General features: G+C 37.4%; 2 protein-coding genes across 3 annotated transcripts; one reads left to right on the forward strand and one right to left on the reverse strand.

Annotated features, from left to right (window-relative positions):
• Positions 1-364: 364 nt before the first annotated feature.
• On the forward strand, positions 365-4,256 carry LOC135167287 (synaptic vesicle glycoprotein 2C-like). The gene is made up of 11 exons (XM_064130324.1): positions 365-1,101; positions 1,178-1,225; positions 1,527-1,688; positions 1,865-2,027; positions 2,119-2,240; positions 2,422-2,660; positions 2,758-3,084; positions 3,164-3,299; positions 3,468-3,627; positions 3,710-3,837; positions 3,919-4,256. Exons 1-11 carry the CDS (start codon positions 1,077-1,079, stop codon positions 4,023-4,025), a joined length of 1,617 nt encoding a protein of 538 aa, XP_063986394.1. The 5' UTR covers positions 365-1,076; the 3' UTR covers positions 4,026-4,256.
• Positions 4,257-10,805: 6,549 nt separating this feature from the next.
• Cpsf5 (Cleavage and polyadenylation specific factor 5) lies at positions 10,806-13,035 on the reverse strand. Of its 2 annotated transcripts, none has more exons than XM_064130335.1 (5): positions 12,783-13,035; positions 11,913-12,113; positions 11,553-11,782; positions 11,332-11,446; positions 10,806-11,141 (listed from the first exon to the last, which is right to left on the reverse strand). In XM_064130335.1, the coding sequence occupies exons 1-5, from the start codon at positions 12,899-12,901 to the stop codon at positions 11,120-11,122; spliced, it is 687 nt and encodes a 228-aa protein (XP_063986405.1). In that variant the 5' UTR covers positions 12,902-13,035; the 3' UTR covers positions 10,806-11,119. The 2 variants fall into 2 exon arrangements, with proteins under 2 accessions (XP_063986405.1, XP_063986406.1); XM_064130336.1 differs by lacking the exon at positions 12,783-13,035 and adding an exon at positions 12,184-12,354.
• Between the last annotated feature and the right edge of the window lie 371 nt (positions 13,036-13,406).

The raw sequence follows: 13,406 nt of genomic DNA on the forward strand, positions 1-13,406 counted from the left end.
CCTTCTGAGCCGGTAAGCCCTTCGTAATCTTTAACACCCCAGGGACAACAAAGAAAGTCCCCTACGTTATCCCTCCTTGTAACATCAAATAGAAATCTTATCATAAATTAATGCTGTGACAGCACCAGGATTTTTCACCGCTGGAGAATTGCGATTTTCCCAGTACTAATACTAGAATTTTCGTGGAAAATTTATCATCATGTGCTATTTCGATAAAACTTGAATGGAGGCATTAAAAATTATTTTTCAAAAGACACGACTTTTGTCCATTAAAGAAGATAGTGTGAAGAGGCCATGGCCGCTTAACAATTGTTACGTCGTACCCAGCGTAAATTCTAGTATATTTGTTATCGGTAAAACATCATAAAATCGTAATACAGTTCAGAAACGTCTTAATATTTAAATCTTTTAGTGCACATCCTGATAGAATCGCTAGTAAACTGTGACATTGGTATAAAAATGACGCTAAATCAAAATGAATATTCTGAGAAAAGTATAAAATTTATAATTCTTTATAAAAGCAGCTTCCTTACACGATTCTCCATAGCTCATTACGAGAATTCATTTAATTAGTATTTTCCTGTGTGGAAGTATTAAAGTTATACAGTTTAATCGATAGTGTTATAACACGTCTTTTTGAAATTCACAAAACAAGAAAAACCCGGAAAATTGCATGAGGAAAGTCCGCCGGGATAATTTGTGAGATCAAATGATGCTCGGACCGAAATGAGGAAAAGTTGACGCATAATAAAAAGTGCCGTCGGAGGGATCGAATGGCCGATGCTTATAACGTCTGGTACCGATACGTTTGTTGTCAGATCACAAACGCTATCGGAGTTCACGGCGACCGCCTCACATTTTGAAAGTATTAAGTTTCATTGATTTTGTTCAACAATGGTAGCATTATGATTCATTTTGACAATTTACTGCGTTTTTTGCATTGCCACCGGTCTGGGAAATCAAACGATCGATGATTTTTGTCGTGTGACAAGTGGTTTAAGTGTAATATTAGTTCATTGAAATTTCTATCTGAATTTTCCTAAGTTCCCGGTCATTATTTCGAAAAATCGTTCAGGATGACTTGCGACGAAGTGTGCGATGGTAGGTGGAGAGATTATAATTATGATAAAGTGAAGTGGAGTTTAAAAATGTGTCATCATGATTATTTTTTTCTTAGACGCACTGGCGAAGGAACGATCCATCGACACTGCGATTGAACTAGCAGGTTCGTGATTACAATTAATCGCAAGAAAATTCGGAAAACGCATGTCCCGAACTTTTCTGATTTTTTATTAAATTTCATTTTACACCGAGAGAAAAATTATTAAAAAATTACGTGCCTGTTCCATAGTCTCTCCGTTAAAACTGTATTCAGTAAAAATGACGGAGCGTTCGACACTTTTTCTGGAAAGTTGTAGACTTTTTCTGGAAAGTTCACCGAAAAAGTGGGACATTGAAGAAAATTGACTAATTAATAAAGGCGATCAATGATCTCTGGAAATTTGATGGTTGACCTTGGTTTTCAGGAACTGGAAAATTCACAAAAAAAGTCATAATCATCGGTGCATTGATGGTGCTGAATGCATCATTCGTGACAACGAGTATAAGTCTGATATTCCCTGCAGCTTCTTGTGACTTCAATTTGAGTACTCTGGATCAGGGAGTTATAACTGCAACCCCCCTTTTAGGTTCGATAAATATTCAATCTATTCCTCATCACACGTGTGTTTGCCTTTGATAAGTATTTTAAGCTTTACCAGCTGAATAGACACGAAAGAAATTCTCGCGCTCGCATCGATAGTTGTCGTTTACTTAAGATAATGTGGAATGATGTTATTCATGGATATATTGTATTCCCCTTTAGGGATGATTTTTGGTTCCTATTTCTACGGTTGCCTGGCCGATTTGAGTGGACGAAAAAGGGCCCTATTAGTAACTTTATTCTCCCAAGGATTATTTGAAGCTCTGTCTGCTGTAGTTTCAAACTACTGGGGATTCTTGTTCTTCAAATTTCTCACCGGATTCTCGTACGTTGAAGAATATTTTAACCCCTTCAAGCCAATAATTAATTATTTTTTTATAATATTATTTGTAATATTGTAATCTTCATTTGAACAGACTAATTGCTCAGAATGGAGTGGGGTATCCGTATGTCGGCGAATGTCTACCACCGAAACTCCGACGACAAGTGCTTTGCGCACTGGAAATCGCGTGGATAATTGGAATGATAATTTTGCCAGGTAAATGCCCTCATACAGAGAGGATTATTAAATGATAATTAGCCGAAATCCTTGATAATACAAAATATCATTCAGGAAAAAATTAGACAAAGCGAAATGTCATTCAGGAAAAAATTTCCCGAGTGTTACAGAATTTTTAGAGAATCGAAAAGAAAAAAATTCTTGAAATATTTTTTTACAGGTTTTGCTTGGGCAATCATTCCACTAGAATTCACTTATACAACTGATTATTTCTTCTTCCACTCGTGGAACCTCTTCGTACTCCTGTATTCACTTCTCGCACCGGCACTGGCACTATGGCTCTTGACGTTTCCTGAAACTCCAAAGTATCTTGCCGATTGTGGAGAAGATGCAAAACTCGCTGAGGCGCTTGGAGTTATGCATTCAGAAAATACGGGCCGACCATTCAAGGAATATCTTGTAAGTACATTCACAACCTGAAGAATCGCAAGTCCTAAAATGTGAAAAAATAAATAAATAAAAGCAATAACGAAAAAAAAAATTTGAAACCTTTTAGGAGGCCTTAACGAAGCACGACCTACGGGATCTTCGCACTCGCCTGGAATCTCCGAGCAGCCGAAAGCATGAGCTTTCAAAATCTGAGAGAACCGGAAAAATGTGCATGGAAATTGTGGCCAATACAGTAAAACTGCTGAGGCCTCCATTCCTCAAGCAAACTGCCCTAATTTGTGCACTTCAATTCTGCATCGGCTCAACGTATTTTTCCTTTGCCCTGTGGTTTGCAGAATTAATCCGACGATTGGAGAACTTTGAGGCCACGTTTCCAGGGGAACCCTCGTGGATCTGCAGTGTTGTTCCTAAAGATGTTCCTACAAATATAACGGTGAGCAATTTTCGCAAATTATCAAAAATCTTTTCTCTCCAAAATATTGGACGATATTTAATTTTTGCCTATTTTGCAGATTGAAACAGGGAAATGTTTACCAGAAATTCCCACGAATGTTTACATGCATACGCTAATCATCAGTCTAGCATGTTTACCTTCGAATATTCTAGTCCCACTTTGTATAGAAAAACTTGGCTATAAATTTTTCATAGGTATGTGACATTTAATTCTATTTCATCTATGCAATACTTGTCTATCTGGCCTGAGAATTTCGAAAAGTGAAATTTTCCGACTGTTATGAGAAAAAATTTCCACTAAAATAGACTAATTACTAAACTATAATGACGATCAATATTTAAAGCTGCAATTTCATCTTCCAGTGACATATAATGCCGGAGCATTCTTCATAACAGCTGGATTATTTTTCGTACAATCATCGATTCAAAATCTAATTCTATCAGCGTTTTATGAAGCTTTCACATCAGTTGGTTTAGCTCTAGTACTAGTAGTCATTACAGAATTATATCCCACGCAAATTAGGTAAGTTACTGAGCCATAATACTGTATTCAATTTTTTTAATTTGACTAAATGATGTAAATCGGATGAATTTCATGGTCATAGAGCAACAGCATCAGCATTTGGTATGTTGCTGGGAAGAATAGGTGGAGTCTTTGGGAATCTGCTGATTGGATATCTGATCGACAAATACTGTGGCTCCTTCATCGTCATAACCATGGGTCAACTCTTAGGTAATTCCACCCACAAAAAATTAATTAACTCGGATCGAACCCTGAATTGAATACTCAGTAATTTAATTAAATTCATTTCAGTTTGTGTAATCATCGGTTTTATCCTGCCAGTGAAGAGAGGAGAGAAGAAGACAGTGACTGAATTTTGCGAATCACCAGTGTATAGGATAGATGTCACACACCTCTAGAAGAAAAAAGTTTTTCACGTAGTTATTACCAATATAAAATGTCAAAATAGTTTCCACGACGCATTTACCATCGAACTAAAAAGTACAGGCCCTCGACAGGGCGGGATTTTTTATTTTTTATTTTTTATCTCAGGACATGGAGGGAGAGGAAGAGAGATATTTTAATTTTCTATTTAATATAATTTATATTAAACAATTATTTTATCTAATTAAAGAATTTCCCACACCTCAGTACTGTCGTCTAGTCAAAGATAAAAGGAAAGCAGTCACGGATTTTTATCACTTGAAAAATAAATTTAATACGAATGGCCATTATCCTGAGATATCAATCATAATACAAGATTCCCAATGCATCAAGAGACCGTGCTAAATTTCCTTTGTCCCGAAAGCCCTCAGTGTATTCCCAGGATACTCCTGCGAATACCTTCGTCTCTTGAGACATCCGATCCCACGAAAAAAATTCAAGATTATAAACAAGAATTATTTTACAATTAAACGAGATGCGCCGGACGACGATAAATAACACGGGCGTGTTTATATACGTGACGTAGGGAAACCCTGGGGTCATCGCGAGAGCAACCCGACACCGGGCTGCTGGTCATTCATAAAATCCTGCGGTTGCATCGATCAACTCGCTGCGTTATCCCCCCGCTATACCTCTGCAATGTAAGAATAAATAAATAAATGAATCAATGAATGAACAGGGGAATTTAGCTGATGAATATGTCAGAGAGGGAGACAATATCGTTTATTTCCATCATGCGCCTACAACTGCAAATGATTTTTCAGACAGGTAAACTTTCAGCGGAATGAGGCACGATATTTTGTTATCAATCAATTTTTTTTATTAAATCTTCACCTTAAGGGTGAAGAATAAAGAACACTCCACCCTTTTCGACAAAATTCTCGTTCATCTCATGATTTTGGTAAATTTACGATGCAGTTGACGTGAAAAAATATTAAATTTCAGTGTTTTGTTATTACATAATCATTCTGAACATGTTACAGCGTTTTTTTTAAATAAAGAAAAATCAAAAACTATCGAAAAAAACCCATTTTATGTTTTACACAGACTTCGCGTCACTAAAACGCCCCTTTTCCTCGCATTGTGATGATACGTCAACTTTTTTCGAATTTTCCTTCGGCTCTCCTGCATCGCAATTTTTAAAAAATCGCAAAAAGTGCGGCGAAGTTCACACACCAAAGCCAGCAGAGTGTTAACACTCCGTTGGTAATAAAATAATCAGTCCATAATTTTCCCTAGAATGTTGCCATTGTTCGAGAAAATGCGCGAAAAAAAAAGGAACTTAGTCCAGCACTACCGATAAAAAAAAAACTTCTGTACCATAATTTCTTATTGAGTTAGCGTATCGGCTCTCCCCATGTTGATTTTCCTTATTTTCCATTCATTATGTATACAAGCTGCACATAAAACTCAACCGCAGAACGTCGTGAGTAAATGCCGCGCCATTAGAAGCTGCAAAGAAATATTTCTACCAGCTGTACCGAGCATTACATCCATGTACATCTCCTCAAGTACCGCATGTGATCTCAGGTATTTTCCATCACTCCCACCATTACAAGCTTATTCTCTTCCATTCAAAATTCTGCACTAGTTGCCTGTGAAAGGATAAACCACACAGTACTCTGAAACATGGCTAGTTTGGAGGTGAAATTCTACCCAGGTAACTTGGAGAACAGTGTATTTCAATCTTGATGATGCCCATTGAGCCTTAGCATACGTGTTTGCGCGGTGATCACAGATATTGCCATCGAATCGGCAGCTATTAGACCGTGGATTTACCATGGAGATTGCTGTCTGAAGCGCAAGGGGTACCAGGTCTAATGCTGCCGCTTGAAAAAGAAGATGAGCATATCGTAGGTGTGATCAGAAGGCGTCGGGGAATGCATTTGATTTTCAAGTCAAAAGCCACGGGGAAAGAGGAGACATCCCATTACCCTGACTCAGTCATCTCCTGGGTGCGTGAGAAATGCTCTCTCACATCGACATCAGGAACGCAAGTTAATGAAATGGAAATTTTGAATTTTATTAATTGTATGCAAATGCCTTAAAATTTAAAAATACTTAATAACAAAAATGATTGAACTTTTGATGGAATTGAGTGCACCCTAACTTGGAACTAAAATCCATTTGTTAATAACTAATGCGTTACGCTAGTGTAGTGTCTGGCGATTTAGTTTGATATTTTATTGAGGACCTAACGAACTTGGAAAATTAAGCGAAACGTTTCAAATTGAAGGGTAAATTGCTATTGTATATTGATTCGTTCCAAAAGATTTCATGGACTTCTCCGTTCGGTTATAAACCTGGGAATGAACGACGGAATTGAAGTATTTAATGTTTTTTTGTTCTGGATAAAATCAGATGTCGGAAGAGAATCGCCTGATATCCCACAAAAGAGGCTAATTATATTTAGAAAGGAACGCGGCTCGTTTACTCCGGACAAACTGGTGCGATGAGGATGAGATGGAACAACTGCTGTCGTGGATAGGAAGCAGGGGAAAAATCGAAAGATAATTGAGAAAAAAAATTAGCTATCGGGGGACAAAGGCCGCACCTCATGGGCATCGTGAGGATGGCGCTGAATCACGGAATAATACCGTGAATGAGCTGGAGAAGATACGCGTGACGAGCCACCGGGTGTTGAGACACCTCAGGACAATGCAGTTTTGTCTCATTCAGTCTTGTATCCCAATGGGGTCTGTTAGCTACGGTTGAGTACAAGAGTGGAAAAAAAATCAGCTGAATTTTCAAGAGCGTCGAACACGTTCGTAGGTTTTTTTCGATAATTTTTGCAGAATTTTTCACCCTGTGCCTCTGGAGAATTTCAGCAGGCACTTCCACAGTGAGAGATATCAACTCTCCAGTGCAGCGTGAGGATGAAAACAGCGAGAGAAAGCATTGATGATATGATGTATAAGGATGATCATAAAGTAACAAGATCAGAATGTCTTGGAAATGAGGAGGTGAGAGGGGACTACCGTTAATTTGAGGGATATATACGATGGTAGTAGTTGCTCTGGGGATAATGACAGGGGGCCAGTGAGGCATAATTTCACGCCACTGAAATTTAGAGTCTTCGCACGGCATTAGAGTCTGAAAAGTGGATGAAGCCTTACTTTATTTTTGCAGAGGGATGCTCCCTCATTAGCGAAATAAGATATCACCATTTATCATGGGAATCAAGCAGAATTTTCCATGAAAATTATTATTTACCAGTTGTGAAATTTCATCAGTAACTCGATCGATTAATTCTCGAATTTGATTGACGGTAATTGAGAAATATTGAGGTATTTAATTACAAAAACCGTTCTCATTTCTCAGAATTTTTTTTCTGATCTCGCTTCACTGTCTCCCGTGAATGGGTAACGCTCGTTTCAGAATCGGTGAAACAACTTTGCTCCAGGAGCAGACGTTGTATACGTGCCTGCCTGACTAATTTTCATTTTTTTTTCTACAAAATACCCAATGGAACGTTATATTAATTAATCAAACATTGGTGGACCACCAGTGGTCAGTGTTCCTGTCGCACAATTTTGAGATAATATACATACAGTATGTATATGTATTGGAGAACCCATTGTCGAGTGATTTTTGCACATCCCCAAAACCGGACACGACCGTTGCGTCCGATTGAGTATCAAACAAAAACCGGATGGAACGCAACGCTCCGGTTGTAAACGACTTTTTGCGGATGAGGTTCTGGTAGTCCACCGACTTCTCGCACGTTTGAATATTCAACAGTCTGGTGTGCTCGTAAAGGGATCAGCATCAATACAACCCGACAATTAATATTGATTTTATGAAGGCCCCTCTCCAAAGTCTCTCCTCGTTTTTTCATCGATCATTGGGAGGATTATTACAGGACCGTTGCCCTTGATCGAAGACGATACCACCGGCGCCCCTTCATTACCTGAAATAATTTTAATTATTTATTTAGTTTGTACATTTTTTTTGTAATGTTTCAAAATAATTGTGTGATAATTTCGTACTTTATTCGGCAACGAAGCGCTGAAAAATTCGCAATCTGTCTCGTATTTTTCTCGTTGAAATAAAATTGCGAAGACCTCGAACAGAATTGCTATCCAAGATTACTTGATTCCTCTGATAGTTTATACCCAACGTCTCTTCCCCCACAGAGATAACGATTCACATTGAGGTAAAATTTCACCTAATGAGTATTTGTAAAGCTATCGAGCCCTGTATCCCATCATAAGGGATCCATGCATAATTCCAGCAGTGATATTTCATACCATTTATTCCCCCAGTGGAATTAACATTTATTGCCACAGGCAAAAAAAAAACAAAGGAAAGAGCAAATTGAGACTGGCAGTAATTTTGAAAAACTATGAAGAGGAGAAAAAAAACTGAAAAAAGGACAAAGAAGATGGGGGAAACCAGATGCCGCGGACTCGGCGGGACGCCAGGCGCCCTGGGAGAGTGAAGACGTTCGAGTAATTGGCCCTGTGCGCCCAGATTCGATTTCGACTCACGGTATTTCACATGGCACAAGAAGGGAACGCACGAGTAGCTGGGGATTTGCCAAGAGGCCCACGAAAACCCGAAAACAAGAGAAAGGGAGAATAAAATGGACGGTCTTTCGAATTGCGCGAGAAACCAAACCCACAGAGACCTCCTGATCTTTTCGCCTCACCTTCTCCTTTCATTTGCGTTCTATAACCATTTTGGGGATCGAGAAGTCGATCTCTGTCTTGTGGATGGGGCTGTTACCTGGACTTTCTCGAGGCTGTTGTGTGTGGCGGCAACAGGGCTACTGATTACAGACTCTGAAGCTGGAAGCACATCCAACTCCAGTCTCTTTTACCACATCTCAAAACGACGCCGTCTTAATAAGCCGAATTCAGATATACCGTTTTCTTTTGTGATTTTGACACTCAGTTTGGAAGAAAAAAAAAAAACGTGAACGAGAGAGTGCAGAAGTGCAGACCACTTTTGCAAAGAAATATTCCTCGAGGATTCGCATGCAAGGAATGATTATTCTCACAATATCAAAGGAAAAAAAATTATTCTGTTTAGCATTAACGATTTTCGATACTCTAATTGTCATTGAAGGGGAAATTTTGTTGAAGCATGAGAATTACGCTGAGAAAAAAAATTATTTTTATTTATTTTATCGATATCGCATGTCTCCACTCGAGTCGTTACTCAACAGCCTTCATAAGGTTTGAATTATGTCAATTATATCGGTCTAAAACATGATCATGTTATTAGTTAGGGAAAAATCTATTTCCAATTTAAAAATACAAAAAAAGGGATCGCTTATCAATCGAGACGAGCCCATTTTTATGGCCTAAAATATTCTTCTCTTGGTCGATGATATTTCATTAAAAAAATCACTGAATTCCTATTAATTCAACATATCGCTATATCAAGATGTAAATAATAACTTAATTGCATCAATGACGGAGCAATTGAAGCGTGAATATGCCGTCGGGTGAGCTAAATTGCAAGGGACCTAATTTCCTTTACAAATAATCCGTAATTAACGTTACTACCTGCTAATTGAGTAGAATCTACAACGTGAATAGAAATGTCACAATAAAATACTGTTATTTGCTCGTTATTCAGTGAAAACTGTTCATTGAATACATTACATAAAGCTGGGTGATATCATGTGAGTCCCGAGTCGCTTTATTTATGTACATACGGTGCCGGCCAGCCACTTCCACTTGCCCTGAGAAAGGAATGCTCTCTGATAATAATAACGAATTAACTCGACGAGAACACTCTTGAGTTCTTCAATAAAATACAGGTGTCCGCTAATAAAACTTTCCTTGCCTTTTATCCTGTTTACTGGCGATTAATGTTGGTCTGCACCACTTCAATACACCTCGCTTATAAACAAAATACGATCTATGTGTACATAGACAGTAAATTCTTATTTTAAATCTGAGAACCGGATAATTTTTTCCTAATTTTTTTTTTGTCTGTGAAAACTTGCGGCACCTTCACTCAAATTTTTCCAGTTCCTTTCGTAATCGGTGAGTACAGTAAATTAATGACAATCATTTTCAATTAAATTGACTAGAAATATAATTTGATGATAGTCAGGAGTCATGAGTCTGCAATAAACGAGTGCAGTTTGCGCGTGAAATCCTCACTTGAAGGAAATTATCAGTTTTCCCCTTAGGAGCTGAGCTTAACGAACTCAAATAACAAGAATACACTTCACAAGCTCAAATTTTGTGATGCCTGGAGTCCAGATGCGTCGTCTCGAATACCCCGAGTCTGTTCTATAATTTTATAGCATTCACTTTTATCCGGCCCCTAATTAATGGCCCATAAATTACGGGCGACGAGTCGTTAATGGCATGTACAAACTCGCAGGACGGTCTGCGCGTGCGCTCAAGTACGCGCAGCTTATTCTCTTCTTTTAAACCCTTTTCTTCATTCTTTTCATTTACTTTTTATTTCTTATATGCATCCGCGGCATTGTAAGACTGGCGATGTTGGAGCTCGGAAAACGTGTGTGCGATACAATCTTTTTGTATGATCTGACTTTACCGCTCTAAAGGCTCTTGTTTTCGTTTTTTTTTGTACTGAGAGTTTTTTAATTTGGAATTATTTTGCTGAACAGAAATTTTGACATTTTAATCTCTAATGGACCGCAGTAAACATTACAATGAGCCATCTGACTTAACCCATAGATTCAAAATATATCCTAAACATTTTAGAATTTTGTTTCCATTTCTTCGTCAAACTACTGCGGAATCGAGAAAAATTTCGGACGAAATATCTCCCGGACTTGAATTAGTTTATTCTTAATCAATTTTTATTATTACAATAAAAATATTGTCGTTTAAATTCCCATCAAAAACACGAAACCACTACACTGCCGAAACAAGGTTTAATTATTTTTTTTTATTCTATGTAAATGATTATATACCCTATATGTAGAGTATTACAATGCAGTGAAACATTGTCAGTCACGCACGTTCATACATTCACATATTGTACATATTCTCTCACTGCGAAGTTTTTTTCCGTCTGTTGATCCACTTACATTAAACACAATTGATTTTAACGCCACTTCGATGGAATTTAGGAGTACTCACATGTATATAAAGTTGAATCTGAAACAAAAATTAGAAAATATGATTAATTGAAAGAACCCCACAAAGACAATAAATATTATTACGCTATAGATGATTGTTACGGTTGAAGGTATAAAAATAATAATAATAATAGCAATGGTAATAATCGTGACAATAATGTTGTTTAATAATAAAAAATTTTTATATAAATAGCTTTATTGTATCTTACCGGCATAGGGACTGAGGCAACGACGATATTATTGGTCCATATCCTTGTGAACAGTCATATAATTCAAAAAGTGGCGCCGCCACTAGCTTGTAATTCTTAGGAACTGCAAAAAATGCTGCAAAAAGAGAATGATTATTACATTTTCATTAGTACTTAACAGACAATGAGACAATCACTATTTATTTCAAAGTTATTGATTGTATTTTTACGAGAGCAATTACCTTTCTCCTGCAACTGAACTAGGAATAATCTTTTGTGCTCCTTTGGTTTTGTGATGTGGGGTGGAACGTAGGGATATTGGGGTGGTTCAAAATTCGGTCTCCACCAATTACCAATTGTGTCCTCAATAACCCATTCTTGTTTTACACCATCTTGACGCCCCAAAGCTTCAGTTAAAAGTCGTTTTAAGCCTTCCACCTCATCTTCGCTCGTGTTCAACTCACCTCCAGGTCTGTAATTTTTCAGTGATTTATTTTTCAAAGAAATATAACTCTTCCAGGATTTGTTGATATACTTTCTCTTGATATGCCCAAAAAAATAAATTTCCCTGAGTGTATCAGGAAAGGGAGAATAGCACTCACAATTTGAAAAATGTCGTGCCCAGTTGAAGCAAAAGAACATGAGGTAATCCATGCTCGTGGACGAGTAGTACACCTTCTACACTGCGCCGCATGCCGATTTTATCGAATTCATCTCTCATTCGTTGGAACCTGGCCGGAACTGATGGATCTTTTTCAAAGAGCGGTTCCTTTGTTCCGAATATATAATTCGTCAGTGGGTATCTGCAAAGACCGTGAAAAATATCATCATTATGGTTCAATAAATAAGCAGCCATTTCATCCTTCAATTTACATTTTCATATGACCTAGCAATTGAAAAAATTGTCAAATATGTGATTGTGTCATTGAAGCATTTGTTTTTTCACAATTGAATTTGTGCATTAGTTGGATTCCCAGTCGATCCTGATGAAGTTTTGATTTTGACAATTACGATGCTCTACGAGATGAGGATGCCGTACATAACCTTCAATGAACACCAATAACCAATCATTACTCATAAATTTCTTATTTTCTGAAGGAATACCATATACTATGATTACCATAATCATCTTCTAGAGCAATATCATTGTCACAAGAGGAATCTACTGAGGATTACCTTGAATGCTTCTATTTTAACAGTACGATGTTCACAAAATGAGTTATTTTCTGAAATAAATGGATATTCGACAAAAATCATTTCATTTCCCAGTGTCATTAGAAATTCGACTATAGTTTGACAAATATTGATCCCTGGGGTGAAACAAATGGTGGATAATAACAATAAACTGACTGGGGTGAGCCTAAGGTGTTATCACCAACCTGCTGAGCATCGAATGAAATTTAAATAAGACAAATGAATAAATCAATATTCGAAATTTTCAATTTTGAAGAAATAGGAGTTGAATTACTCACAGGTTCACTGTTCTATTGATGGTGACGGATGGATTGACCACTGGTTTCCCTTCGAAGGAGCTATTACTTGCTCGCCTGGGCCAGCCACTACCTTTTACCTGAGTCGTTGTCATCGCCATTTTTTTTCCAGTATTTATATCAATGATTTGCGTAAAAATATTATTTAAAAATCCAATACCTTCAAAAAAACACTCGACGTTGTGCAAAATAATCGCACCGAAGCACAACTAGCGTCTGCCTACGAAAAAAATTGTTTAGCGAGGACACTCTCCTGCTCGCAGCTGCCGCGACAGTGGCGCCCCCACTATTATGTTGAGCGAGGCTAATTTGAATTTCGTTTTGTTAATTTTTATTTTCTATTCCTTGAAATGAGTTCAATCAAATAATCTCTGAATTTCTATTTTAAAAATAAAATGGAGAAGATGAGTGACGAACAGGGCTCGAGGTCTTTAATTTAATTTTGTCATTGTCACCTTGACGTCAAAATTAAAATCACATTAATCGCAAATCATATTAAATTTAGTAAGTAATCGGACCCTGTCATTTCACAAATCTGAATTTTTTTATTGTAAATAAATAAAATCGTTCGAGAAGGAAAGATGAAACTCTACTGTACCGACTCTA

This window comes from Diachasmimorpha longicaudata, chromosome 11 (assembly GCF_034640455.1).
Source record: "Diachasmimorpha longicaudata isolate KC_UGA_2023 chromosome 11, iyDiaLong2, whole genome shotgun sequence".
Lineage (NCBI taxonomy): Eukaryota > Metazoa > Arthropoda > Insecta > Hymenoptera > Braconidae > Diachasmimorpha > Diachasmimorpha longicaudata.

Bases quoted from the DNA above. Each gene is read 5' to 3' on its own strand.
- Cpsf5 (XM_064130335.1), bottom strand. From the start codon at position 12,901: ATGGCGATGACAACGACTCAGGTAAAAGGTAGTGGCTGGCCCAGGCGA. The intron at 11,783-11,912 runs GTGAGTGCTATT...GAAAAATTACAG, and splicing joins GGCACGACATTTTTCAAATT to ACCTGGAGGTGAGTTGAACA. The intron at 11,142-11,331 runs GTAAGATACAAT...TTTTTGTTTCAG, and splicing joins TTGCCTCAGTCCCTATGCCG to ATTCAACTTTATATACATGT.
- LOC135167287 (XM_064130324.1), top strand. From the start codon at position 1,077: ATGACTTGCGACGAAGTGTGCGATG. The intron at 2,241-2,421 runs GTAAATGCCCTC...ATTTTTTTACAG, and splicing joins TGGAATGATAATTTTGCCAG to GTTTTGCTTGGGCAATCATT. The intron at 3,838-3,918 runs GTAATTCCACCC...AATTCATTTCAG, and splicing joins AACCATGGGTCAACTCTTAG to TTTGTGTAATCATCGGTTTT.